Source organism: Oculina patagonica, chromosome 3 (assembly GCF_052425735.1).
Source record: "Oculina patagonica isolate OP01 chromosome 3, crgOcupat, whole genome shotgun sequence".
Lineage (NCBI taxonomy): Eukaryota > Metazoa > Cnidaria > Anthozoa > Scleractinia > Oculinidae > Oculina > Oculina patagonica.
In genome coordinates, this window is record NC_135760.1 from 24474955 (window position 1) to 24499585 (window position 24631).

The following is a 24631-nucleotide window of genomic DNA, read 5'->3' on the forward strand; positions in this document are numbered from 1 at the left end:
AGGGCTTATAAGCGGAATGAAAAAAACGTTTCGAAAAGAGCCACGAACGTGTTGATCGAAACATGTTTTTAAGTTAATCAAAGGCTCTTCGAGCAACCTCATAGTAATTTGGTAATTCGATGAAGTGCCGACCTTCGCATTTTTTTCTAAATAAGTGTCCAATAAAGTAATTCAATCTCATTTTATTTGCGTTTGAATGTTTTATTTTTCCACATGAGTTGCGTCATTGATGGTTCGTGCTCTCAGGTTTCGTAGCGCTATTCAGTTTTCACCACAAAAATATTTACCGGTTAGTGTATTACCTTTGATCCTTTTTAGCGTTAAGTAAATTTGTTTTGTGAATATCTATACTTTTCTGTCAGCACGTATAGCGTTATTTTTGAGCAGCGGATAAAATTCGAGAGAAAGATACGCCCGAGCACTTCGTGTTTCTGCTCAACTCAAAAAGATGAAAAACAGATGACGTGACACGAGGTGACGTCACGCGAAACAGAAACGTGCTGTGGATTCAAGCTGTGGATGTGGTGTTAACTACAACACGTCACATGGCGAGCGTAATAATTTTTTAACCGTAACTACGTGTAACTCACAGCTGCTATCAGTAATGTCACAATTTCACTTAATTTGCCTTTCAATGTTTTCTTGCGTGAATGGGTCATTGATAGTTTTTTTTCTTCAAATAAGCGTTCAATAATGTGCCTTTGAATGTTTTATTTTTCCATGGGAATTGTGTCATTGATGGTTCGTGCTCTCAGGCTTCGTAGCGCGAATTCTATTTCATCACAAAAGTGTAACCTTTGATCCATTTAGCATTAGGTAAATTTGTTTTGTGGATATGTTTACTTTTCTGTCAGCACGTATAGCGTTATTTTGAGCAGCGAATAAAACTTGAGAAAGATGCGCGTTTCTGCACGACTCAAAAAGATGAAAAACGGATGACGTGACACGAAGATAATGTGACGCGAAACAAAATCGTGCAGCATGAATGTTGTGTTTACAATAAAGACGCGGTAACTGCATGTAGCTTATAGCTGCTATCAGTTATGTCACAATCTCACTTCATTTGCGTTTGAATGTTTTCTTAGGTGAATGGGTCATTGATAGAGTATGCTCTACGGCTTCGTAGAGCGAATTCTATTCTCTTTTATCACCAGAGGATAAGTGTAATTGATCCTCTTTCGATTTGTTTTGTAAAAATTCGACCTTGTTCCCTGAAAGAGAGAGACCCTGGGAATGAGGTTATAGGATAATTTGTTTTTGATTGACATGTGCTGAATGGCGTTTTAAACAACCTTTCTGTCAGCACGTAAATGCATGAATTAATTGCGGTTTAATATCAGAATGGAGTGACGGAAACACGTCACTTCAAGTTCGCGAATCATCACTACACCTCATTACCATTCGGTAAAAACGCATAATAAAGCATCATTTAGCCTTTTTCAGTACTGTCATCCGGCAGAGGGGGGCTTATATCCGGGGGGGCTTATAATCGGAAGTCCTTTTTTGTTTCCAGGTAGATGGGCCTATAACCGGGAGGGCTTATAAGTGGGGGGGCTTATAACCGGAATTTTACGGTACATATTTTTGGGGCAGGGAATGGGCATTTACTAGATGAGTAAACTACGAGTGTCCCTATTCTTTTGCAGAGTCCCTTGAGTGTGAAGCGAAAAAATAAAATTAATGACCGTGTCCCATTTTTTGTGTGGTCATTTATTTATTTTACTTCACACTCAACAGACTGCAAAAAATAGGGACTGCTTGTAGTCTACTAGATGAGGGGTGTGTATCAGAAAGTGTCATTTATTGGATACAGTATTTTATTTTTCAAAGTCAAAATATGTTATCACTATTGGTTACTAAAAAAACAAATAATAAAAAAAAGATAACTTTAATTTGATAAAGTGAAGCAATCTATTAGTAAGCAATAGTAGCTAATACATCAGCTCTCTTGATATTCTCTTACTATTTCTTTTTACAGCAGTAACAGCGTTTAGTGAAATCTTTTCTAGTCACCTAAGTCTAGAACTTCTTTTTAAAACCTACTTGACAGCATATATAGTAATTATAAGGACTTAAAAAGTGAATACAAATAAAGATGGAATATTAATTTATACAGGTTTCTTGTACTCGATTCTCTCCACCTTCACATCATCTTTGATCAGCTGATACACATAAGTGACAATTGTACCAGCTTGAATGTCCATCAACACAAACGAAGGTACAATGTCACTGAGGGAGAAAAAGTATTTGGTGTTAACTTGTTTATTCATAACACAGGGAGGGGAAGGAAGAGGTCGGGTAGCAGCTTTTGCAATGTCTCACATGAATGGCTTTTTACCCTTCCACAGAGGGAAGCCTCAAGCCAAAGTGACCCATACTTGCCAGAGCTTATCCCGGTTTCTGTAGCATTAAGCGGCTAGGAATATTTCTACTCCCCCCTAAATGGGATGCTAGGCCATCGCAGGGTACCCCCCCCCCCCAGCATTATGTTGCCAGTACCCATTTATACACCTGAGTGGAGAGAGGCTTTATGAGAGTTAAGTGTCTTTCCCAAGAACACAACACAATGAACCGGCCAGGCCTCGAACCCGGACTGCTCGATCCGGGGTCCGGCGCACTAACCATAAGGCCACCGCGCCTCCCATACCCTTCCAGAGAACAATAGAACAAAAAAACTTAAACAATGCCCCTAACCCCAAAACAATAGCAACTGCAACACTTGAGGACCAGTAGAATTACAAGCTTTTGAGACCTGCTACACTACTGGAAGGAAGAGGGAAAAATAAGCATATAACAGAAACGTCAACATACATTTTAGCAGTTGAAAACATATTTTAGTACTGCTTAGGTTCTTAATTTCATATGCTCACATTTGCAACAAAATGCTTCCTCTTAACTATAGGGTATGTTTTCAAGGACAGCTATAAGTCAATGAAACTGACACTATTTTCAAAAATCTCAATTTTTGTGTGTGACATGGTTCTTGGCTGATGAAGGTACACCAGTCTTACTTGTAAATGACAGATTCTAAAATAAATTTGGCACCTCTTGGGGGTAGAAATGAATTTGAGTCACATAACCCTGAATGAATTCTGATACCATTTAGGGGTCCTACTGAACAAAAGCATAAATTATGTTTACCTTTGTAGTGGATTAAAGGCTCCAGTAGCTGAACCAGGGTTGATATAAAACCTTCCCTCGTGTTCATATGCTGCAAACTTGTGTGTGTGACCATAAATTAGGATGTCAACATCTAGCTGGCGCTGAAGCTGAATAGAATAATATCAACTGTCACTACTGTAAGGCATGGGCTATGCTTTCCATTTTATTTGACTATTAAAAATATACATCCAGGAGGTCTCAATAAGATTTGAAGTAGGCAGTGATGAGGGTACATGTATGACATACATCACTGTAAGGCTCAGGCTAAATTAGGAAAAGACTTGCCAAGGGTTCAACCCTTGCTCTCACTTGCCAGAAATTCTAATGCACTCTTGGGATATCTTGTGCCCTCTCACTAAATTGGAACCAGCTCAACTTTCTCTAGAAAGCCATCAAAAGCTTTTTGTTTTTGTCATTGGACCCACATTCACTGAACGTTATAGAAAATAACTCTCATGCAAGTTCAATCCTTTAACTTTTTGTGACTCTTGTTTACATTAACTCAGGCTCAGGACACATTCACAAAGAAAATCAGATGAAATGTTCAAACAATATTATTACTTTGTCATTGGTTGTGTGTGGCAATGGATCTTTCACTAATCATCACTCACCATAGCGAGTGCCTCAGGATCTCCCCAAGGAACAACCTGATGTCCATGACAGACACCTATCCTAAACTGACCAACGTTTACTACCTTCTGTTCAGGATACGCTAAGTTCTGCAACAAAAGGTTACACTACAGGTAAGCTTTTCAGCTCAATGGATTTGGCTTATTTTTGACTTTTGCTCATTGACAAATGTAAAAAGTCTACCTATTTTATGCCAGCCTCGGTTTGATCATGACGAACCACAAATAAAAATAATACCAATAACCATATCTTTACCATAGAAGGGCCAGTGTATGCAATTAAAATTTTCACCAACTGTTAATGTAAGATACTGGTGAACAATACTACTGATCAAATTTAAGGGATATTCATGCACTCATTTTCTAAACACCATACCGTCATGTTTTGAGTTTCCATATAATACTGTAAGTAAGAATGAGATATTTACAGACAAATGTGTGAAAAACTGAACATGCATGTTTCGCAAATGATAATGACAATATAATGATGATATATTCAATTTAAAGACACAGATCCATTAAAAATGATCATCTTACCAGGAGCTCATATTTGCACTTTGCAAGAACCAGAAATCTTGCACTTCTTGGCTTCACACTACACAGACGTTAGCAACACTAAGAATATTTCTCCAGTTTTAAATTGTTTTGTGTTGGATTCTCAATGAAATATTGCATTTTATGCCATGTTGGCAACATTTTCAAAATGGAAGAATATGAGAATTTTTCGATCAAGTACCTCGTCAAAATCTCCTCTGACAATGTGGACATCACTGGCCAATGTCTTTAGATAATCATATGAATCCTTTGTACAAAGATTTCCAGTGCAAAGAATGTGTTGTATTTTTCCAGGTACCTGAGGGATAAGAGTAAAAACAGCTCAACATTTCACTTTTAAATGACCTGCTAAATTAAAGCATCCAGCAGTTAAACAAAACTAGAAAACATTCACATACTACAAATGTATGTTTGCAACTTAACATTTCAGACAATCTAACTTTGACAGACTTGACCCTAATGCAATCAATGAAAAACTGGCTGCAAAAATTTGCTTACACAATGTTTAGTGTAGCCCAGATCAAGCAATCCAAGTTTATGCCCTGGCCAATGTCACTGTGTTGTGTTCTTGGGCATGACACTTCAATCTCAAAGTGTCTCTCTCCACCCAATAATATTTTCCAGGGCAATCTAACAAAAATAATGGGGGTAGCCTAGTTGGGAACAACTAGCATCCCATCCAGGGAAGGGGAGGGGCACGAATACTCCTTGTTACTCCATGCTACAAAACCCAGATATATAAGCACAGGCCTCTTGCAGGCAACCTTGGCATGATGACAGATTATACCCCAGGCCCTGCATAACTAACTTACCAGCAACTTCTTGAACTTCGCAGGCAAACTGTGTTGCCGATGAGGAATATGAAGGTCTCCAAGCACAAGAACAAGCTGTAGAGAAATAAGGATTGATTATTTTTCTCTTAGAATAAAATTAATATATATAACGTAATGATTCGATTTAGCGCCCTCCTTCAAATAAGCGCCCCCTTTCGAATTAGCGCCCCCCTTCGAATGTGTTTTTTTTAATAAGCGCCCCTATTCCAATAAGCGCCCCCATTTTTAAACGCCCCTATTCTAATAAGCGCCCCTATTCTAATAAGCGCCCCCCTATTCTAATAAGCGCCCCTATTCTAATATTACAGTGCATTCAAAGGACGTATCAAATGTGGTTTATCTTCCTTTAATAGCTGACATACGGTACGTACTAATGCATTACAAAAAAAGTGGTCTTCGTCTGAGTTTCTGAACTGTTATGTCCATGTGAGTACATAATTCCTTCAAACGAATAATCTCTTCTTCAAATTTTGTGGCTATTGCTCTGCTGGTAGTTCTGGCAAGGAAGGTTCCAGGAACAACAAGACCGTTTTCCAGTCGCCTTGATCCAGTCACTTTGAACTGTACAGTGTTCCCATGGCGGGCTTTGAGAAATGTGAATATAAGGAAGGAAAGTTCCATTGGCACATGCCCAACAAGCTTGTTATCAGCTTCAAGGTAAGTCCCAACTGCGTATTCATCGTGTTCTTTAGCCTCTTTACGGTCATCTCTCCTGCACACCAGAGACTCTCCTATGAATGGAGTCCACGTCGCTTTATAAACATGATGACCTCGTATAACAGACGAAAATTCCACTTCATAAACAAACATTGAATTCCAAATCAGGTGATAGTCAGAACGAGCCATAATCGTAGATATTTACTATCGTCAATTTCCGCGCGTAGCTGCTTTCCCGGATTGTCTCAAACCGTAATTTACGGTATATCGTTTGCATTGTCTTAAATACGGTGAATTATTAATAGCTTCGAGCAGTCACGTTCACTTGCAACCCTAAACCTTGTCTTACACGTATCCAGCTGCGTACAGTGATCACTTTGCGTAACAACATGGAGGCTGATGCTTCTCAGTCCCATGCTGGCAAAAAGAACAATTCTTATTCAGCAGAATTTAAACTAGAAGCCGTAGGGTTTGCTGTGGAATGCAATAGTAACCATAAAGCAGCGAAGAAGTTCAACGTAGACCGGAAGAGAATACGAGAGTGGCGAGCAAACCAGAGTAAATTAGAATCTGGTAGTGGCAAGCGAAAGCGACTTGACGGCGCGGGAAGGAAGCCGTTTGATCTGGATATTGAAGAAGTATTATTGGAATGGGTCCAAGCACGACGCTCTAATGGTTTTCGTGTGTCCAGGAAAATGATCAGAAACAAAGCAAGGTCTCTCCACGAGGCGAAATGCAAGGAAATGGAAATTGCTCCAACATTCACGGCAAGCATTGGTTGGGTACAGAAGTTCATGACCAGACATGGGTTATGTATACGGTGCAAGACAACAGAATCCCAAAAGGATCCCGCAAAACTTATTGACAAACTGATCGCATACGTGTTACAAGCAAGACGGCTACGTGAAAAGTTCTCCTACAATGACAGTGACATTATAGCAATGGATGAAACAGCCGTTTGGCAAGACATGCTTTCTAACACAACTGTTGATTCCATCGGCCACAACACGATATCCATGAAAACAACTGGTCACGAGAAGACAAAGGTTTCAGTTTGCTTAACAGCGAAAGCAGATGGAACGAAATTGAAGCCTTTCATCGTCTTTCCCGGTGCTAAGAGAGAATCCAAATTACTCAATGAAGAATTCAAGGCTAAATGCGTTGTAGCATCATCTCACAATGGGTGGATGAACGAAGAACTGACCCTTAACTGGGTAAGAAATGTTCTGGGGAAGTTTTCATTCACCCGAAGAATCTTGGCGTGGGATTCGTTCAAGTGCCATGTGATGGAAACAGTCAAACAAGAACTACGCACGTCAAAGATAGATCCTTTAATCATCCCAGGGGGTTGTACGAAATACATACAGGCGCCCGACGTGGTTTGGAATAAGCCTTTTAAAGCAAATGTCACAGAGAAATATGATGAATGGATGGCTGGCGAGGCCCACTCTTTCACTGCAGCAGGAAACATGCGTGCTCCACCCCGGAGAGAGGTCCTTGAGGCGTGGGATGGCTTGGACAAAACAATGATTATCAATTCATTCAACAGCTGTGCGCTAACCGTTGCAGTGGATGGATCAGAGGACGGACAAATTCACTGCTTCAAGGAAAATCAGCCATGCCATGTAGGGCTAGAACGGCTCAAGGTTGTTCAACAAGCAATGAGCAATTCACGCGATAAGGATCCCTTCGATATTGTAACGGACCATTCACCGTATATCGTATATGTTACTGTTAAAATGAACCAATTCAGTGTTTTGAAAAGTTGCTGTTTTGAATTGTTGTTGTTATAGTTTGTGTTTTCGTTAGTTTACAATACCGAAGAACTCATGAACCACGGAACATTCACCTACCGGTACATGTACATTTATTGCCAAAGTGAACAATACCTTCAAAAGTACTGTAACTGGACTTTCAACCGATTTGTTACCATGGGTTATTTTAATATTTATTAAAGTTTTGTTTTGAACATTTAGCTGTTTCTCGAAAAATTTAATAAGCGCCCTGTCCCGAATAAGCGCCCTCTCTCGAATAAGCGCCCTCCCTCGAGGTGCAAAAAGTAAATAAGCGCCCCGGGCGCTAAATCGAATCATTACGGTACTGGTAAAATATCTGCAACCTGCTAGTTTGTTCCAAGCACTCACCAAACCTGGACAGAACTATTAAGACACTTTTTCCAGACAGATTTGAGGTAATATTGAGTATGCTGCTTTTCTCTCTCCCATTTTCCATCCCATGATGATGTTTTCATCAAAAAATCATGCCTCACAAGGTTAAGCAACACTGAATGGGGGAAGGGGAATAACAAAATTTGAGGAGTTCTTTTAGTTGTGGCATTCAAAAAAGGAATCATTTGTGTAAAACTTGCATTTGTCTTAACTAGCCTTGTCCAGATTAATCATGGACATTGTAGATATAGTGATGCTTTTGCCATCACTGCATCTTTGCTCAGCTATACACTCAAAACAGTTTAAAAACCCCAAAATGTTTTTTTTTTTTCCAAATAACAGTTTCTATGATTTTGGATCCAAATTCATGAATATTTTGACATCAGACAGTCAATTTTGTTCCTCCTACCACCAAAACATCGTTGACATGCTGGTTGTACAAGAAAATCCAGATCTCTTTGAACCTTCACCCTCCACTTCAGTGAAAGGGGGCAAAGGAAATTTTCAAAATTTGGAACAACTAAAGAATATCAGGGAACTGAGATTCACCAAAATGAGACAGAAAACAATAGGAACTATTGCTTTTCAACAAGAGGCAAATAAGTTGCAGGGTATTCTGCAGTTTAGCCCAAAATTGATTATTAGGGCACACAAATCACATGCATCACTGCATAGAAATATCACATTACATTTTGAATGGAAAAGGTGAATCAACAGATTATTTACTTTGAAGTAGTGTGCCTTTAGGAAAGGAATCCTTATTCTCGCTTTCTTAAGCTTCTCCACCCCCCTCCCCCTCCCCCACGTTTCCGTGTTTGATGTTTCATTCCCTGGGGATTTTAATTTACATTTCCCCCCTTATACTAACATTACTTTTCTTTCCCCGTATATATGCTTCACGCTATATTCATTGCCTGGTGTAAGGATTAAATTTAAACAAATTTCAAAGCTCTACATCGGAGCTGAGGAAGGAAAGGTTGCAATACCAGCGAAAGTAGTAAGCTAGTCTTAGCGTCTTTGCAAGTTGCCGTGCAGGCTGAAAATATGCTTCAACAAGAAATAACCAGACGCATTACATTACCGTGATATAAAGCTGAAAGACGAATGCTTTCTTCGGAACAAAAGAAGGGCAGGATATAGAATATTACGTCCCTAAATTCACACAAACAACTCACCATCTTGTCAGCTTTTGCGAGATTCGCGATCGAAGTACCAACCTTCTCCGGGATGGCGTGGTCACTCGGCACGGAGGAAGGAACCGGAAGTGAATTTCGAACAGCGAGCCAATCAACGAAGCTCGTTCTAAAAATAGTGGCAGGAAATGTAACCAACAAATTTCACTCGCGGGCAAGACTGCATCTGACTGAAGCTTCAGACGGGTTTTTCGTCCTTTTATTCCCCCAATAGCAACCGCTAGAAAGCAGATTATCCTAGATAAATCGCACTGAGTAAAGCTTTGTGCTTTGTTGGAAAATAGAAATCAAAGTTTCTGTTCGGCTGTGCTCGACGACGGTAAGATGCCCAAATTGAAAGGAGTCGAAGCCACGAAATCCCACAAGAAAATCAGACGAAAGAGAACCAGTGTGAGTGCTGTCAAAGGAAAAACCAAGCTTGGGAACAAGGGGAAAAAGGTTAGTCATAGTTGCAATTTCTCAGAACATTTCGATTTTCTTTAACAGTACGATTCGAATATTTTCTCAGACTTTTCCGACTTTTGCGTGGGACGCAGTTCTAGTTCTTCCCTTCTTTATGAACGGTGGCATATTTATGTCTGAAGCTATACCCTCCTTTATTTATATTTTACTTCAACTATTTTTTTATACAGCTGTAAAGCAGCATTTTCCCAAAATTTCTTACTTATTTTAGTGTAAAGCACAAGAGCTGAAGTTATTTCCTTAGAATTTTCATAAATGAAATAGTTGTTTTGGCGTCGATCGATCTATAGCTTTTGGTTTAGTTTATATGGAGGTCCCAAGACTATACTGTGCAAGCAGTTTCTAAGTGATATGCTCTCGGCCAGATATGTTTTTTCCTCTTACTCAAAAATCTTTCTGTTTCAAGCCTGGTGCTGATTTTCAGTTGCCCGATTGACTTCAAGGTAGTCAAGGTCTACCCTGGTTTGCCCAGATCTTGAGTACAGGATTTGCTCGTCCAAGATATTTTCGTTTAAATAAATTTTCTGCTCGCTTATGCACTAGCGTCTTTGAGGTGATTGCAGGAAAAAACGAAAAACCTGATCAAATACAATCTGAAGTTTGAGAAAATTTCGTGAAGGCACAATCGTTTGCTAACGATTTTAATTTTTTAGTCCTCAAAAATCAGCTGTGACTCGATTTACTGCGCGCACTTTGATGTCGTGTCAAAGCAAAGGACAGGCAAGATCCGTCTTCAAAAAAATTCCAACGGGTACCCGTTGTTCAAAAGTTTATTTGGCAAAGCTGCGTGACACAATTTTGTAGAAAGATAACGAGAGAATTGATGGAATTTCTCATCGATAACACTTTCCTAACATGTAGTGGTATTTAGTTTAGAAAAATTGTTTTCTCTTGTTTCAGTCTGGAAGAAGCGTGAGCCCCCGAAGCGATTCTTCCGAGGACAGCGTACTCGCCAACCAAGCATGCGCAACAAGGACATCGGGAAGGATAAAAAAGATGGCGGCAGTCTTCAACCGAGAGGCGAGTTTTGATGATAACCGCTCTGACATTTACGATGACGATGAGGACAGAGGATTTTTCCAAATGAATGAATCAGACGAAGGTATAGTTTGTGCATTAATGATAGTAACAATTGTACAATGCTGCTGGAAATTGTCAATTTTGCACGCTATATTGTCATGGAACCCAATCATGTTTACATTATGAATTTACGAAAAATGTCATGTTCATGTTTGATACTTTCTGATTAGCGGTGCTAACGATTTGCTTAGTTTAAATAGTAAATGAATGCAGTTAAATAAATGTGATACTTAAATTTCCCATATTTTCACAAGAAAACAATAAACTGATTGCAACAGCAGAGATGTCAACCTAAAAATTCGAAAATCTGGGAGACTGCCAATTTTCAGTAATTTTGCGTTAAGGTACCTCATTCTCAACCTCCCCTCCCCCCACCAGAAAATAGATTATTCATCCACAAAAATGCATTTCCTCCAAAATTGGCCAAAATAAGTGAGAAAGCTCCTGTTGGAAGCACTTTCCTCGATATTGAGGAGATTTGGTAAACCTTACTGGAGACCAAAAGATTTGGTCTGTTTCTGTGAGACTCCCAGATAATCTGGTAGAGTTGGATGGTTTTCAGCTCTGATTGGCTGACTTCCTTACTTTTCTTGTTCTGATTGGTCCACGGCATTAGGCTAAAATATATAATTTTTAGCCCACTTAATTTTCCATTTTAGCCCTCTAACCCAATGCCCGAATAATGAAATTATTTTAATAATTATTTTGGTAATATTAAATCTTAGATACAGAAGATGCGAGTGAAACTGACATGGCAAAGCTTGAAGAAGAGTTTACTGAGATGAAGGAACAGTAAGTCATCCATTCTCTACTTTTACATGTAGAATTGGCACAAGTCTTTTATTTGAATCCCACTCTAGTCGTCAGGACTTTGAACATTTCAATTAGCACCAAGAATCAAAACCTCTTGCTGGAGGGCCAAGAATCATGGACTCTCAAAGTAGAACTGGCTATTGGTTGCAATTTTTGAGGGCCTCCAATGGGTCTTTCAGGACCCAGGATTTGGCTTATTTAAAGGCTGGGATCCGGGATTTTACAGGAAAAGGGAAGTGAGATTCAGGATTGCAATTATGAATGGGACATGGGATGTGGCAATTTTATGAGATTGGAATCAGGAAATGACACTTTAAAAAACTGATATGTGGGTAAGGAAATCAAGTTGTCGTCTTCGAGAATGTCAGAAAATGCCGTGTTAAGCATTTAATATGGCTTGGGCTTGCTTGTGCCACTTTGCACCTGATAAAAGGGCCTTTTATCTTTGCGGAAAGGGACTCAAAAAATATGGTCGGGATCGGGATGAGCCAATGAAAACCATCAGGATTATGGAATTAAGAGAATATTTTGATCGGAATGGTGGAATTAAAGAATCTTATTGGGTACCTTAATTGTTGGCTTCGAAAAAAAGGGTTGTGGCCTATAGGGAGGAGAATGAGCAAATCCTATTTATGATAGAAGGATTGTAAACTCTTCATTGCAGTGTCTGGGCTCAAGACTTGCATAGCCTGTGTGTTATACCGTTGCGCTGAAAGTACGGTGCCTTTCCCTACCCATGGACATACATTTGTATAATTGGATATATGTACCTGCCAACTGTTAGGCTAATCTGTGGTAAACTGTAAGCTGCTTTTCTTTTCTTTTTTCAGAATGTATCAAGAAAAGTTACAAGATTTTAAACAACAATTGCAACTTTTAAACACTGGTAACATTTTAAAATCATGATTTCTATTTTTTTTTAATGAGTATCATTTACATGTAGCTCAGGGAGTCGTACACATAAAGAATTTCAAATCACTGTTTATGTCACGTGATTAGATATTTTGGTCAAGGTCGCTGATGCAAGTTCTGTTCCATGTCAGGTAAACACACTGAGTATGCCAAGAGGCTGAATAAACTTGACGCACTGAGGACTGAGAGACTCCTTATTGCAGGTATGGTATTGTCATACTTGAATTTCAAAGCATGTGAATGTCAAGGAAGTATTCACGTTGTGATACAGTTCTACAGTGGAATCGTGATAGCCTGTGCACAGGAAACAGGTGATGGCCAACTCTAATCGTTTATCAGAATCAAATTTGCTTCACTCAGTGGACCATTGTAGTTTACCCTTGATTTTGGGAACTCCTAATATTCCGACCAATTTTTGTTTCTTTTGGTGGTTCAAGGAATCAGAATTCTGCTATGCCGCACATGATGGTCTGCGGTTTTGTTACTATTATGCGCACGCATGCCATGTGCGCCTGTTGTTGAATTGAGCCGCCATGTTTGATTAAACCTTGTTGTGTTGTACCAGTTTGACTTATTCAATTCCGCGAGACACAACAGATTGGCGACGAGGATTTAGACCCTACGCAGCAACCAGAGAAAGTTTGAGCTTTCGCCACTATGCCGATTGGAAAGATTGAAGCGTTTGACGAAACGAACGACGATTGGAACGCCTATGTGGAACGTATAGAGCAATACTTCATCGCCAACGAAATCAAGGAAGAAAGCAAGTGGCCGTAATGCTAAGCTTAATGGGAAACAAAACGTATGGATTACTACGCAATTTGGCCGCCCCAGCCAAGCCATCCAGCCTGTCTTTCAAGACTATCGTAGAAACACTACAGAAGCATCTGTCACCAAAACCACTGCTTATAGCAGAGCGATTCCGCTTTCACAAAAGGAACCAACTCGAAGGTGAAACCGTAAGTACACTGTACTTATCTTGCTGAATTAAAGAAATTGTCGCTGTATTGTGAGTTCGGAACTAACTTAAATGACGCGTTAAGAGATAGACTAGTGTGTGGACTACACAATGAACTTATCCAGAAAAGGCTGCTCTCCGAGCCAGATTTGTCATTGGCCAAAGCGTCAGAAATTGCCTTAGCAATGGAAGCGGCAGCGAAAGACACACAAGAATTGCAGGGTAACATTAACAAAGAGTCTGAAGTCAACAAAATAAACAAGGATACCGACAGAGTTCCAAAAGGGAAAGATGATGTCAAATCAAAATCTCATTGTTATCGATGTGGGGGTAGTACACATGAATCAGCCGAGTGTTACTTCAGGAATGAAACGTGCCGAAAGTGTGGGAAGCTGGGCCATATCCAAAGAGTATGCCGCTCGGGAAAGAGTCAGAACCCTACCCGAAGACGAAAGGACGAGAACCCCAATCTTCACTCGTTCGAGGTAGATGATGAGCGTGATGATAGCTTGGTGGCATCCCTAGAAGTCAACAATGTTAACCATGGGGTATTTGGTGACGTCATCTGGGTGACTCCAAAAGTTAATGGCCACACACTGAAGATGGAACTAGACACAGGTTCAGCGATATCTACACTCCCCTTGGAGACGTACAAGGAATCCTTCCCAGACACACCGCTGGTTGACACTACCGCTATTTTGAAGACCTACTCAGGAGAGAAGATAACACCAGAAGGCAAACTACTTGTTCGTGTGGAACACAACAACCAAGTCAAGGACTTAACATTGTATGTAGTGAAGACACAAGGGCCGGCGTTGTTTGGAAGAGATTGGCTACACCAGATACAACTCGATTGGAAAAGGATCTGTGCTATTTCAAAAGAACAGCCGACACAAGACAACCAAAAGAAATTAGAGAGACTCCTAGACGACTACAGTGAAGTGTTTAAGGATGAGATCGGCACACTCAAGTCAGCCAAGGCGAAACTGACATTGAAGGAAGGCAGTCAACCAAAGTTTTGTAAAGCAAGGCCTGTCCCATACGCCATGAAACCTAAGGTCGAGGTGGAGCTGAAACGTCTAGAAAGAGAAGGCATACTGCACAAGGTGAAATTCAGCGACTGGGCGACGCCTATTGTGCCAGTTGCCAAGTCAAACGGCACAGTTCGAATTTGTGGCGACTATAAGACCACAGTTAACCTCCAGCTTCAGACAGAGGAGTACCCACTTCCACGCATCGATGACATATTCGCTAAGCTGGCAGGAGGACAGAAGTTCACCAAGATTGACCTCAGACAGGCCTACCATCAGATGGAAGTGGAGGAAGCGTCACGAGAGTACTTGACGATTAACACCCATCAGGGGTTGTACCGATACAACCGCCTAGTATTCGGGATCACCTCAGCCCCAGCAATTTGGCAGAGATCCATGGATCAAATCTTAGAAGGGGTCGAAGGAACTAGTTGCATCCTAGACGACATGATTATCACAGGAAAAGATGACAAAGAACACCTCGACAATCTGGAGGAAGTACTGAAGAGGCTACAAGCAAATGGCCTACGAGCAAACCGCGAGAAGTGCGAGTTTTTCCAGACGAAGATCACTTACTGTGGGCATGAAGTAGACCGGCATGGATTACACAAGACCCAAGAGAAAATTAATGCAGTTGTTAACACCCCAAGACCAGAGAATGTCCAGCAACTCCATTCATTCTTAGGCCTAGTAAACTATTACCACAAGTTCTTGCCAAACCTTGCCACCACACTCAATCCCCTTAACGGGCTCTTGGAGCAAGCAAAACGATGGAAGTGGACTACAGAGTGCAAGGAGGCCTTCCACTCAGTAAAGAAGCTAATCACATCAGATATGGTACTCACCCATTATGATCCAGGAAGGCCTTTGAGACTAGCCTTTGACGCCTCACCAGTCGGAATCGGGGCAGTTTTATCGCACATCATGGAGGATGGCTCAGAGCGACCCATAGCCTTCGCATCACGTACCCTAACCAAAGCAGAAAGGAATTACTCCCAAATTGATAAAGAAGCCTTAGCCTTGGTTTGGGGAGTGAAGAAATTCCACCTTTACCTGTTTGGTCGTCATTTCACACTCGTGACAGATCATGAGCCCCTGACCTCAATTTTTAATCCCAAGAAAGGAATACCAGCAATGACAGTTGCTCGCTTGCAATGTTATGCGTTGTTTCTAGCAGGGTTTGAGTACAGTATTGAGTACAAGAACACAACCCAACATGGAAACGCGGATGGATTGTCACGCCTACCTTTAACGAAAGTCTGCGACAAGGAAGTAGATGACCCAGTGGAGATTTTTCAAGTATCACAGATAGAAGTGCTGCCAGTCAATGCAGATATGATCCGTCAAGCAACTCAGAGAGATCCGGTTTTGTCACGTGTGGTGGAAAACACAAAGCAAGGGTGGCCAACCGTTAGTGAGAAGGATCTGGAGCCATTTCAGAGGAGGAAAGATGAACTCACCATACAGGATGGCTGCCTTATGTGCGGTTCACGAGTAATAATCCCATCCAAGTACCAGGCACAACTGTTAGCTGAACTCCATGAAGGCCACCTTGGAATTGTTAAGATGAAGGCCTTGGCCAGGAGCTACATGTGGTGGCCAGGGATGGACAAAGCAATTGAAGAAGTAGCAAAAGGGTGCACTGGCTGTCAACTTATCCAGAACAACCCTAAGACCGCTCCGCTGCACTCATGGGAGTGGCCAGCACGCCCATGGCAACGCATCCACGTTGACTTTGCTGGCCCATTTTTAGGAACTATGTTTCTGATTGCTGTAGATGCACATTCTAAATGGCCCGAAGTGATACCGATGACTACTACAACTGCCAGCAGAACAATTGAGGAACTAAGAAAGCTCTTCGCCACACACGGCTTGCCATAGCAGCTTGTAAGTGATAATGGACCTCAATTCATAGCAGATGAATTCGAAGCATTCATGAGAAGTAATGGTATTAAGCACATTAAGTCAGCTCCGTACCACCCAGCCACAAATGGAATGGCTGAACGTTTTGTACAGACATTCAAGCAAGCTCTCCGCGCAGCGCTGACGGAAAAGAAATCTATCTCTTGGAAGCTGGCAAACTTTTTGCTGGCCTACAGATCAACCCCACATGCCTTGACTGGAGAGACGCCAGCTGTGCTCCTCATGGGGAGAAACATCAGGACAAGGCTTGATATACTGAAGCCTAACTTACGGAAGCGAGTGGAAGACAAACAGCAAGATCAAGAGTTACAGTCAAGTCACAGCCCTACCAGAAAGCTAGAGGTAGGCCAAGCTGTCGTTGCCCGAAACTACCGAGCTGGAAGCAAGTGGGTTCCGGGTATCATCACAGCTCACTCGGGACCCTTGTCCTATGAAGTCAGGGTCGCACCCAATACAGTATGGCGACGACATGTTGATCAGCTCAGAGAGTCTGCAGTGACTCCAACCTTTAACAAGGAACAGTACACACCGCAACTAAACCCAGCAGTGTTGACAGCAACACCACAATCAGCAAGCAGTGTGGAGAATGAAGAATTACAGGCTCCCACTATGACTGGCATCGACAAACCATTGACCAAAGATACACATGTGGACAACACCCCTGACAGCCCTCTCAGCAGTCAAAGCGAAACCATGGTTAGCAGTCCGGCAACACCACCATGTAGACGTTATCCCCTTCGGCTACGGAAGCCACCAGAGAGACTGAACTTGTAACTGAACTGAACTTGTCCGTTATTAATGGATTGTGATTTAAGGGGGGAGGAATGCTATGCCGCACATGATGGTCTGCGGTTTTGTTACTATTATGCGCACGCATGCCATGTGCGCCTGTTGTTGAATTGAGCCGCCATGTTTGATTAAACCTTGTTGTGTTGTACCAGTTTGACTTATTCAATTCCGCGAGACACAACAAATTCCACTGTGCATAACGTACCAACATGATTCTATTCCTCCCCTGGAAACATCATAGATGCACATGCCCTGAAATAATGCACAAAATCGTAGCTTAGTTTGTAGAGCATTCCACTAAAAATATATGAAAGTCGTGAGCTCAAATCACAAAAAAGCCCTGAACTTTATTTCATTCTTGTTTGCAATAATTGCAATGCAACTGCAATGATTGCATGCATATCTTCACATTGCAGTGTAAATTATGAATTGCTCTTACTATTTTTCTTGTATTTTTCTCTTGCTTTTACTTGCAGAAATCTGTAGGAAGTATGAGGTATGAATTAAATTTTGTTTCATCTTTAATAACAATGAGCACTGTATTTAATTTATGAAAAAAACTCTCTTAGTGTCCCCACCCACTCAACCTTTTACAACTTCTATCAAACTTTTTAATTTTAATTTAGAGTTTAGCAACACATTGTGTTGTGATTCATTTGTATTGTTTATATTCAATAAAAGTATGAACTAGTAGGAGACAATAATCACAATAATGACAGGGGTTGTTCCCCAGGGGGGGGGGGGTACTCCGGCTTGTAAATGACGGGGATGATCGAATGGAGGAAAAACTCAGGACCCAAAAAAATCCCTAAGTCTTCCGACATTACCCAAAAAAATCCCTGGACCAAAAAATAACCCCCCCAAAAAAATCCCTTGTCAAATTACCCCTAAATTGCCAAGAGGGGCAATAATATAACAAAAAAAACTATAAAAAATTGAACGCTCGTGTTTGTTTATTCATCATACCATAAATACGCCAAGGCCGCGCCAAGGCACTTAAGTTCGTTTTTAATACCCCCAAAAATCCCCTATTTTAATCAAGTCACCCCAAAAATTACGTGCCAAATTTTCTCTGCTCTTTGTTTTTTATTCTGAATGAATCTTTCTTTTCCTTAAAGATTATCTTACACATAAGCTAAATAAAAGCCAGCTAGTGTTTTACATTACTGTTTGTGATCATTGTTTGATCTAGATTGAGCTAATTGAGAAAGAATACATCCGTGAACAGAAGGCAGCACAAGAAGAATATGAGGTAAGCTGAATAATTATATACTGTGAGCTGTTAACCTTTAGTTTATCCTGAAAGTAGAGGTACATTTTAGGGGGAGCAGGGATGGTGAAGTGGTGAGAGCACTCGCCTCCCACCAATGTGGCCTGGGTTAAATTCCCAGATCCGGCATCAAATTCGGGTTGAATTTGTTGTTGATTCTCATCCTTGCTCCAAGGGTTTTTCTCCAGTTTTCCCACATCACAAAAACCAACACTTCTAAATTCCAATTTTCATCAGGATGCCAAGGGCCATAGGTTTGTCGTTTGCAAGGCTGTTATGCACTACCCTTGTTAAACAAAGTTGGTTTAGTCTTTATTTACACCATGAAGCAGACAGTTGGTGTGAGCAAATGGAAACCCCCAACCAGGGTAACTTTTGTAATGCATTTCAAAATTCTCAAAGCTAATGTTAAAATAAATGTGTGGTAGACAGTAAGGAGAATTTAAAACATTCCAAGACTTTGAACTGAAGGAGATTGTGCAGTTACTCTATTGAGCTGTTTTATTTTTTCGATTCCAACAGCAAAAGCAAGTGGAACTTAAAGAGACACTCTTAAACGAGCTACAAGAAAAGAAAAAGGTCATAGAGACAGAGAGAGTATCCATGGAGCTTACTGGAGGTTAGTGCAAGATTTTAGTGGAATTTGCATCATATTTGGGTAAAAAATGCTTTAAAGATATTGTCTCACTTTCAAGTCTCAGAGTCTTTTATTAATTGGTCAGATAGAAAGTTAGAACCACCTTTTGTACACCAAATCAACAGTACCACATGAAAGTACTGCTCCAAATTTTCATTAGTGATACACTAGGTATATAGCCATTAGGATGTGCAGACTTCTTTTTTATGTTCAGCCATATTAATTTGTGCTTCAGAAAGTTCTTTCGTCAAAGCGATAAAAGAATTAGACAAACTTTGGCAATTACTTGACATTCTCTGTCTTTGCTATTCTTTGAACGCACGATTTTGGAGTTGAAATATTAAAAATATCTTTGTTTACTGCTATAAATTTCGCTGAAATCTCAGCCTTGTCAGGCATGTTCCGCCATCTTGGATTCTAGAACATGCCTGACGAGGCTGAGATTTCAGCGAAATTTATAGCAGTAAACAAAGATATTTTTAATATTTCAACTCCAAAATCGTGCGTTCAAAGAATAGCAAAGACAGAGAATGTCAAGTAATTACCGAAGCATATTAATTTGACTCTGTCATAAAGGAGTTATAATTTGTTGATGGCTTTTTTATGTTGCTGTTTGTGTAGATTCTGTGGAAGTGAAGCCTGCTGTCACAAGAAAACTTAGAAGAAGACCCAATGATCCATTACCAGCTCCCGAGAAAAGAAGGAAAACCTCTCATATCCTTTTAATTCACACCATTTAATTTGTTCATTAAGGAAATCTGAGTTTTTGTTATTGTATAGTCATGCTGTATTGATATTACACATATTCTGTTAAGTAAAATGTGAAAGATGATGGTTTTCACAACACAGGCATACTCTGAAAATGAAATTTATATTTGGAGTGCCCGGAACAGAAATCGAACCTACTGGTGTATGACCTGTCTGATTAGTACTTCGGGAGTTCTACCAAGCTGAGCTAGAGGAGACTTGTGGTGGCTAGACCATTTAAACTAGGTTCATGTGACAAACATCCTGCACACATGTGTTGCTTTTGCACCATGATGGAAATGAATATGGTTTTTTTAAACCTTTATTTTAAGCTTTTTAAGGCTTGAACAGTGACCTCTGTTGTTTATAATAGCCTTAACTAACCCTACCCCAGATTAACTATATGCTAGATGATGAAGAGATTATGGAAGACTTAAAGGCACTCAACAAGTTGGTCTCCCTTCCTGGCGAGGTAGAAAATGTTGTTGTTGTTATTTATTTATTTATTTTTTTGCCATTGCAGCATGCTAAAAACATCCTGTCCAGTAGCCTGGGGCTAGTAGATTTTCCTGTTAGGCTAGACAATTTTATTAATCACTTGCCCGATGGGCAGGTTAAGTTTTTGGACTTTTTATTTGGCAGATGAAGTAAGGACACTGAGATACGCCTTCAGCTAGCACACAAATGTTTCAACTTGTGCTAGCAAGGGCTAGCTGGAAAATCCTCTCTTTTTGCAACCTACATTGAATATTCTTTGTTCTGTGGCCATGCCTAGCTGAGGTTCTTTGATCCTTTGTGGTCACTCACCTTGCCGTGAATGTCATTGAACAGATGTAATTTCTTAACATTTACTGGGGTGGCTGTCAAGGGAAGGGGAGGCAGTGATTAACCCTGTAGAGTCTAATATATAAGGTCAGGAAAACACAAAATATGGCATGTTATTACAGTGTAGCATTCAGTATTACATTGTAGTGCCCCATTTTAGAGCAAAATGACAAGAAAAATGTAGTAGAGTAATAAATCTTTTATTCAATGGTTTTGAAGACAATACTTGCAGGCATTTTACTGGGGTTTTTTTGCCATGCATATTATTTGTAAAACCAGTGAAGTTTATTTCCATTAGTAATGATTTCTCATGTTACATGTATGTTCTATAGGTATCATCTCAAGCTCAATCACAGAACAAAACAGGAACAAGCCGCATTAAGACCTCTTCAGGTGTGTTTAATGTCAAGCGTATGGGAGACAGCCATTGTAATAATGTCATAAAGTTTGTTCTTTCATGTACACTAGGTCACTGAAGAATATATGAAACATAAAGTAAAGAAGTCAGAGGTGGCGTGATATGCTAGGCCATTTTTTCTGTAGCTACATACATTTCATCGATTTCTATGTACGATTGAAATGATTGTTTCAATGACATCAATAAGAAACCCTGTCAAATATAGCAGCACAAGGTAGGAGATGCATTTGTCAAGATAGCTGATAAGTGAGCATTACCTGATGTTGATTTTAATTTTGTTTTAAAATAATCTCCAGGAAATGGTTCTCACACAGAAAACTCTTACCCTATTGAAGTCCGATCTGAAGATGGAAAGCTTTTCTATGATAAGAAATGGTAAATATATTTTTATCAAATGCATGCCTTATTTAACAATCAAATAAAACATAAATTTTGAACTACACTGTAGTCAAGACAACAAAGTGGTATTACTGTTAAGATTCCATTTATCTAGTAAATCACTTATTACCAATTACATTATGAGCTCAAGAATAAAAAATGTCAAGAATGAATAATCTAATAATTGTTGTTTTCATAGAAATCTACCAGTTTAAAAAGTCCTGCAAATAATTTTTTTTCTATAAAGCTAGGAAAACTAACGCTTGACATTTTTACGTGTTTAGAAACTGAAACTTGTATTGAGCTTCAGTGGGCCAATAACAGTGGTGCTTTTGTTCCACTAGGTTTCACAAAGGATGCGGTCTTGTAGTAGAGACAAGAGAAAACGGCAGATACAGGTGAGATTGCTAGAACTGATCTTAACTTTTGAGCAGACAGAGCCATTGAAGCTGGTGGGAGGGGAGGGGTTTAGCTCTTCTTGTATGTTTTCCTGTATATTTTTCTATGATCAAATGGCCGGCAAGACATAAAACAGACACTGCTCTGTTGCTTATAAAGCAATGCTAGTGCCATGCAGTCAGTTCCAATGCTGAAGGGAAATGAGCCCTTTCCTTTGTTAATTTAAATGGTTTTGTGGTTGTACTTGAGTTTGGAAGTTGCTGGATTTGAGTCTGGTTTTGCCCTTGTGTTGTCTGTATGCACAAGGTGCCTAACTATCACAGTGCCTTGCATCAACCAAGTTGAAATAGTAAACTGTTAGTTATAAAGACTACGGGGAGTAGTGTGACAAATGGATTTTGTTCTTGATGTACCGGTAAATCCAAATTTCCGTAACTCCCTTTCACAGGAATGTATGGTGATCACTAGGGAGATTATTATTGTGGTTTTCAGTGAAATGCGAACTCTGAAATTCAATCATCAACCAACGGTTTGCACTTTTTGCTGCCGTCAATCATCTTAGTGGAAATCTCGGGAAACAGAAGTTCACTTCAACCGGGTCAAAAGGTCACATCTGTCAGTTGTGATTGGTAGATTTTGATCCATTTTGTTTGTTTCTGTTTTTTATGGTACATTGGCTGTCGGCATAATTATGATTGACAGCAGCGAAAAACGCAATCGTTAGTTCGATTTTGAATTTCAGAGTTTGAGTTTGAGAATTGTCAGAGTTTTCATTGAAAACCGCAATAATACCGGTATTTTGATTTGAGCTTGGGTTTTGAAATGGTGTATTTCCATTCCTACATAATACATTTTAAATGTATATTTTTTTCTCCTTTAGTGGTTCCCTCCATTCTGTTGGCCAGTCAGAGGTAAGCCACATACTAAGATATTTACTTGATTATTTTATACACCCTTTGAATATACTGGTATTTTATTTTCACAAAGATTACATTTTTGCAAAGCAAGTGAAAATGGACAATCCACATAATAAAACAAATAAGCATAATAAACGTTTATCCCACAAAACACAAATACAAGTTTGTGATAAAATAAGTGATACATGAGGACACTGAGAGCAGGAATTGAGGAAAATAATCAGGACTCAAGAAACACTTGGATTTTAGCTTGCTCTTCAGACAAATGTTGCTGTCTCAGGGCAGTCATATGCTTGTCTTATTTTATTTTATTTATGATTTTGTTAGCAGATGACTTGCCTGGCAGGGATGAGAAATTCCTTGCAGTAAAAATGAAAATTACTTGCCTGACAGAAAAATCTTCTTGTCCTAGACAACTTTTTCTGAGCCCTGAATAATCTTTACAATGTAACTCTTTGTGTAACAGCAAACCGACACAAGTGAATGTCTACATTTTGTATTATAAAAAAGTATTTTCTTGTTCCTACAACTCATAATTTCAGGGAATAAAAGCTATCAGGGTACCAACTTGTGCTCTGACTTGTTCAATTTTGATGTTTCCCAAGTTAACACCATTATTTTCTGTTCTCTTCTAGATATGGATCAAGAAGACAGACAACACCAAAGTTAGAATTTACATTTCCTCGCTCATGAAAGGGAAATTCCATCTCAAGAAGAAAAATGCCAACAGCAATAACAGTATTAATTCTGCTCCATCGATACCTCACTCCAATACGTAACAATCATTCAAAGACTTTACATGTATATGACATCATTATAAGTATATTAATATCACACACCAGTAGTAAATAACACTTGTTTAAAGACTACTCCCTTGTATATTACACTTGAAAACCTGCACCAGCAGTAAACAAGACTCAATGAGTCTTTTTCTATGTACATCCCAGGAAATACGTAAATTAATTTCTTCTCAAGATATTGAGTACTAGACTTGTCAATGTTGTTTTGGATTCAGGAAGTGGAATTCCTTGACGCCAAAATAAAAATGTTTTTATGGCGTTCTCGGAAGGGACTAAGATCTTTACAAATAGCCGACTTTCAACACATGACCCCAAGATTTTCTTTAAGATGCCTTAGTCTGTAAAATACCTGTAAGACGTGATACAAAAAGACGAAGAAAAAAAACAGGATAAAAACAAAACCAACTTATAGAAGTTTGGCAGAAAGCCTGGGTACTGTGTTAGAATTTTGAAATATCGAAAGTGGGCTATTTTTAAAAGTGAAATGTAACAAGATAAAAAAAAAAGAGAAGAACGTTCAGTGCTTCCAAGAAATATGCTTTTCAAAGAGTGGGAACCGTCTTCTGGGTTCTATACACATTGGAAATTCAGCTTGGAAGGATTTAATGTTCTGGGTTTTTTATTACCTTGGAAAACTATTACTATCAGCTTTCCATCAAATTTAAGGTTAATTTTACATGTTGTAAAAAATGATATACATAGTCAGAGACCCTGAAAGTAGCCAGGGTTTATTTCTTTTGTTGTTGTTGGTCAGCTCTTTCCACACAAAGGTAAAACAAGCATTTTCATATTTTGTTTACCAAAAGACAATTATTGTAAATAAAGTATTTACATTAAACTGTAATAAAAGACTTTGCAATGATGATGATGATAATGATAGAGCGATTTTCAACGGAGTGTCGTAAAACTAAAGGAATTACTCTAGCCAATCACATAGGACACAAGCAATCCACTGAACCAATCAAAACTCGAAGCAAACGCGTGAAGCCGGCGGGAAGCGCGGGAAAGCCTATGCGAGCGAGTCATGATTGGTTTTGGTTTTATTTCTGATTGGACGAGAAAGTGGCACGAGTTT

The 24631-nt window shown here is 39.7% G+C and overlaps 2 protein-coding genes across 3 annotated transcripts; one reads left to right on the forward strand and one right to left on the reverse strand.

Moving 5' to 3' along the window:
* Nucleotides 1-1872: 1872 nt before the first annotated feature.
* Nucleotides 1873-9238, reverse strand: LOC144647178 (vacuolar protein sorting-associated protein 29). The gene is made up of 6 exons (XM_078506940.1): nucleotides 9180-9238; nucleotides 5159-5233; nucleotides 4528-4644; nucleotides 3774-3881; nucleotides 3142-3269; nucleotides 1873-2229 (listed from the first exon to the last, which is right to left on the reverse strand). The coding sequence occupies exons 1-6, from the start codon at nucleotides 9180-9182 to the stop codon at nucleotides 2109-2111; spliced, it is 552 nt and encodes a 183-aa protein (XP_078363066.1). The 5' UTR covers nucleotides 9183-9238; the 3' UTR covers nucleotides 1873-2108.
* A 102-nt stretch (nucleotides 9239-9340) lies between these two features.
* LOC144647167 (sin3 histone deacetylase corepressor complex component SDS3-like) lies at nucleotides 9341-24419 on the forward strand. Of its 2 annotated transcripts, none has more exons than XM_078506924.1 (15): nucleotides 9341-9635; nucleotides 10560-10761; nucleotides 11465-11531; nucleotides 12383-12438; nucleotides 12596-12667; nucleotides 17642-17661; nucleotides 18358-18417; nucleotides 18958-19054; nucleotides 19694-19785; nucleotides 20208-20291; nucleotides 20977-21037; nucleotides 21359-21437; nucleotides 21785-21838; nucleotides 22720-22750; nucleotides 23392-24419. In XM_078506924.1, exons 1-15 carry the CDS (start codon nucleotides 9522-9524, stop codon nucleotides 23533-23535), a joined length of 1233 nt encoding a protein of 410 aa, XP_078363050.1. In that variant the 5' UTR covers nucleotides 9341-9521; the 3' UTR covers nucleotides 23536-24419. The 2 variants fall into 2 exon arrangements, with proteins under 2 accessions (XP_078363050.1, XP_078363051.1); XM_078506925.1 differs by having other exon boundaries at nucleotides 19694-19781; nucleotides 20204-20291.
* The last annotated feature ends 212 nt before the right edge of the window (nucleotides 24420-24631 follow it).

Excerpts from the sequence above, each read along its gene's own strand:
- LOC144647167 (XM_078506924.1), top strand. The coding sequence starts at position 9,522 with ATGCCCAAATTGAAAGGAGTCGAAGCCACGAAATCCCACAAGAAAATC. Across the intron at positions 11,532-12,382 it reads TTTACTGAGATGAAGGAACA|AATGTATCAAGAAAAGTTAC; the intron begins GTAAGTCATCCA and ends TTCTTTTTTCAG. Across the intron at positions 12,668-17,641 it reads TGAGAGACTCCTTATTGCAG|AAATCTGTAGGAAGTATGAG; the intron begins GTATGGTATTGT and ends TTTTACTTGCAG.
- LOC144647178 (XM_078506940.1), bottom strand. Across the intron at positions 3,882-4,527 it reads TCAGAGGAGATTTTGACGAG|AACTTAGCGTATCCTGAACA; the intron begins GTACTTGATCGA and ends CTTTTGTTGCAG. Across the intron at positions 3,270-3,773 it reads ATCCTGAGGCACTCGCTATG|CTTCAGCGCCAGCTAGATGT; the intron begins GTGAGTGATGAT and ends TATTCTATTCAG.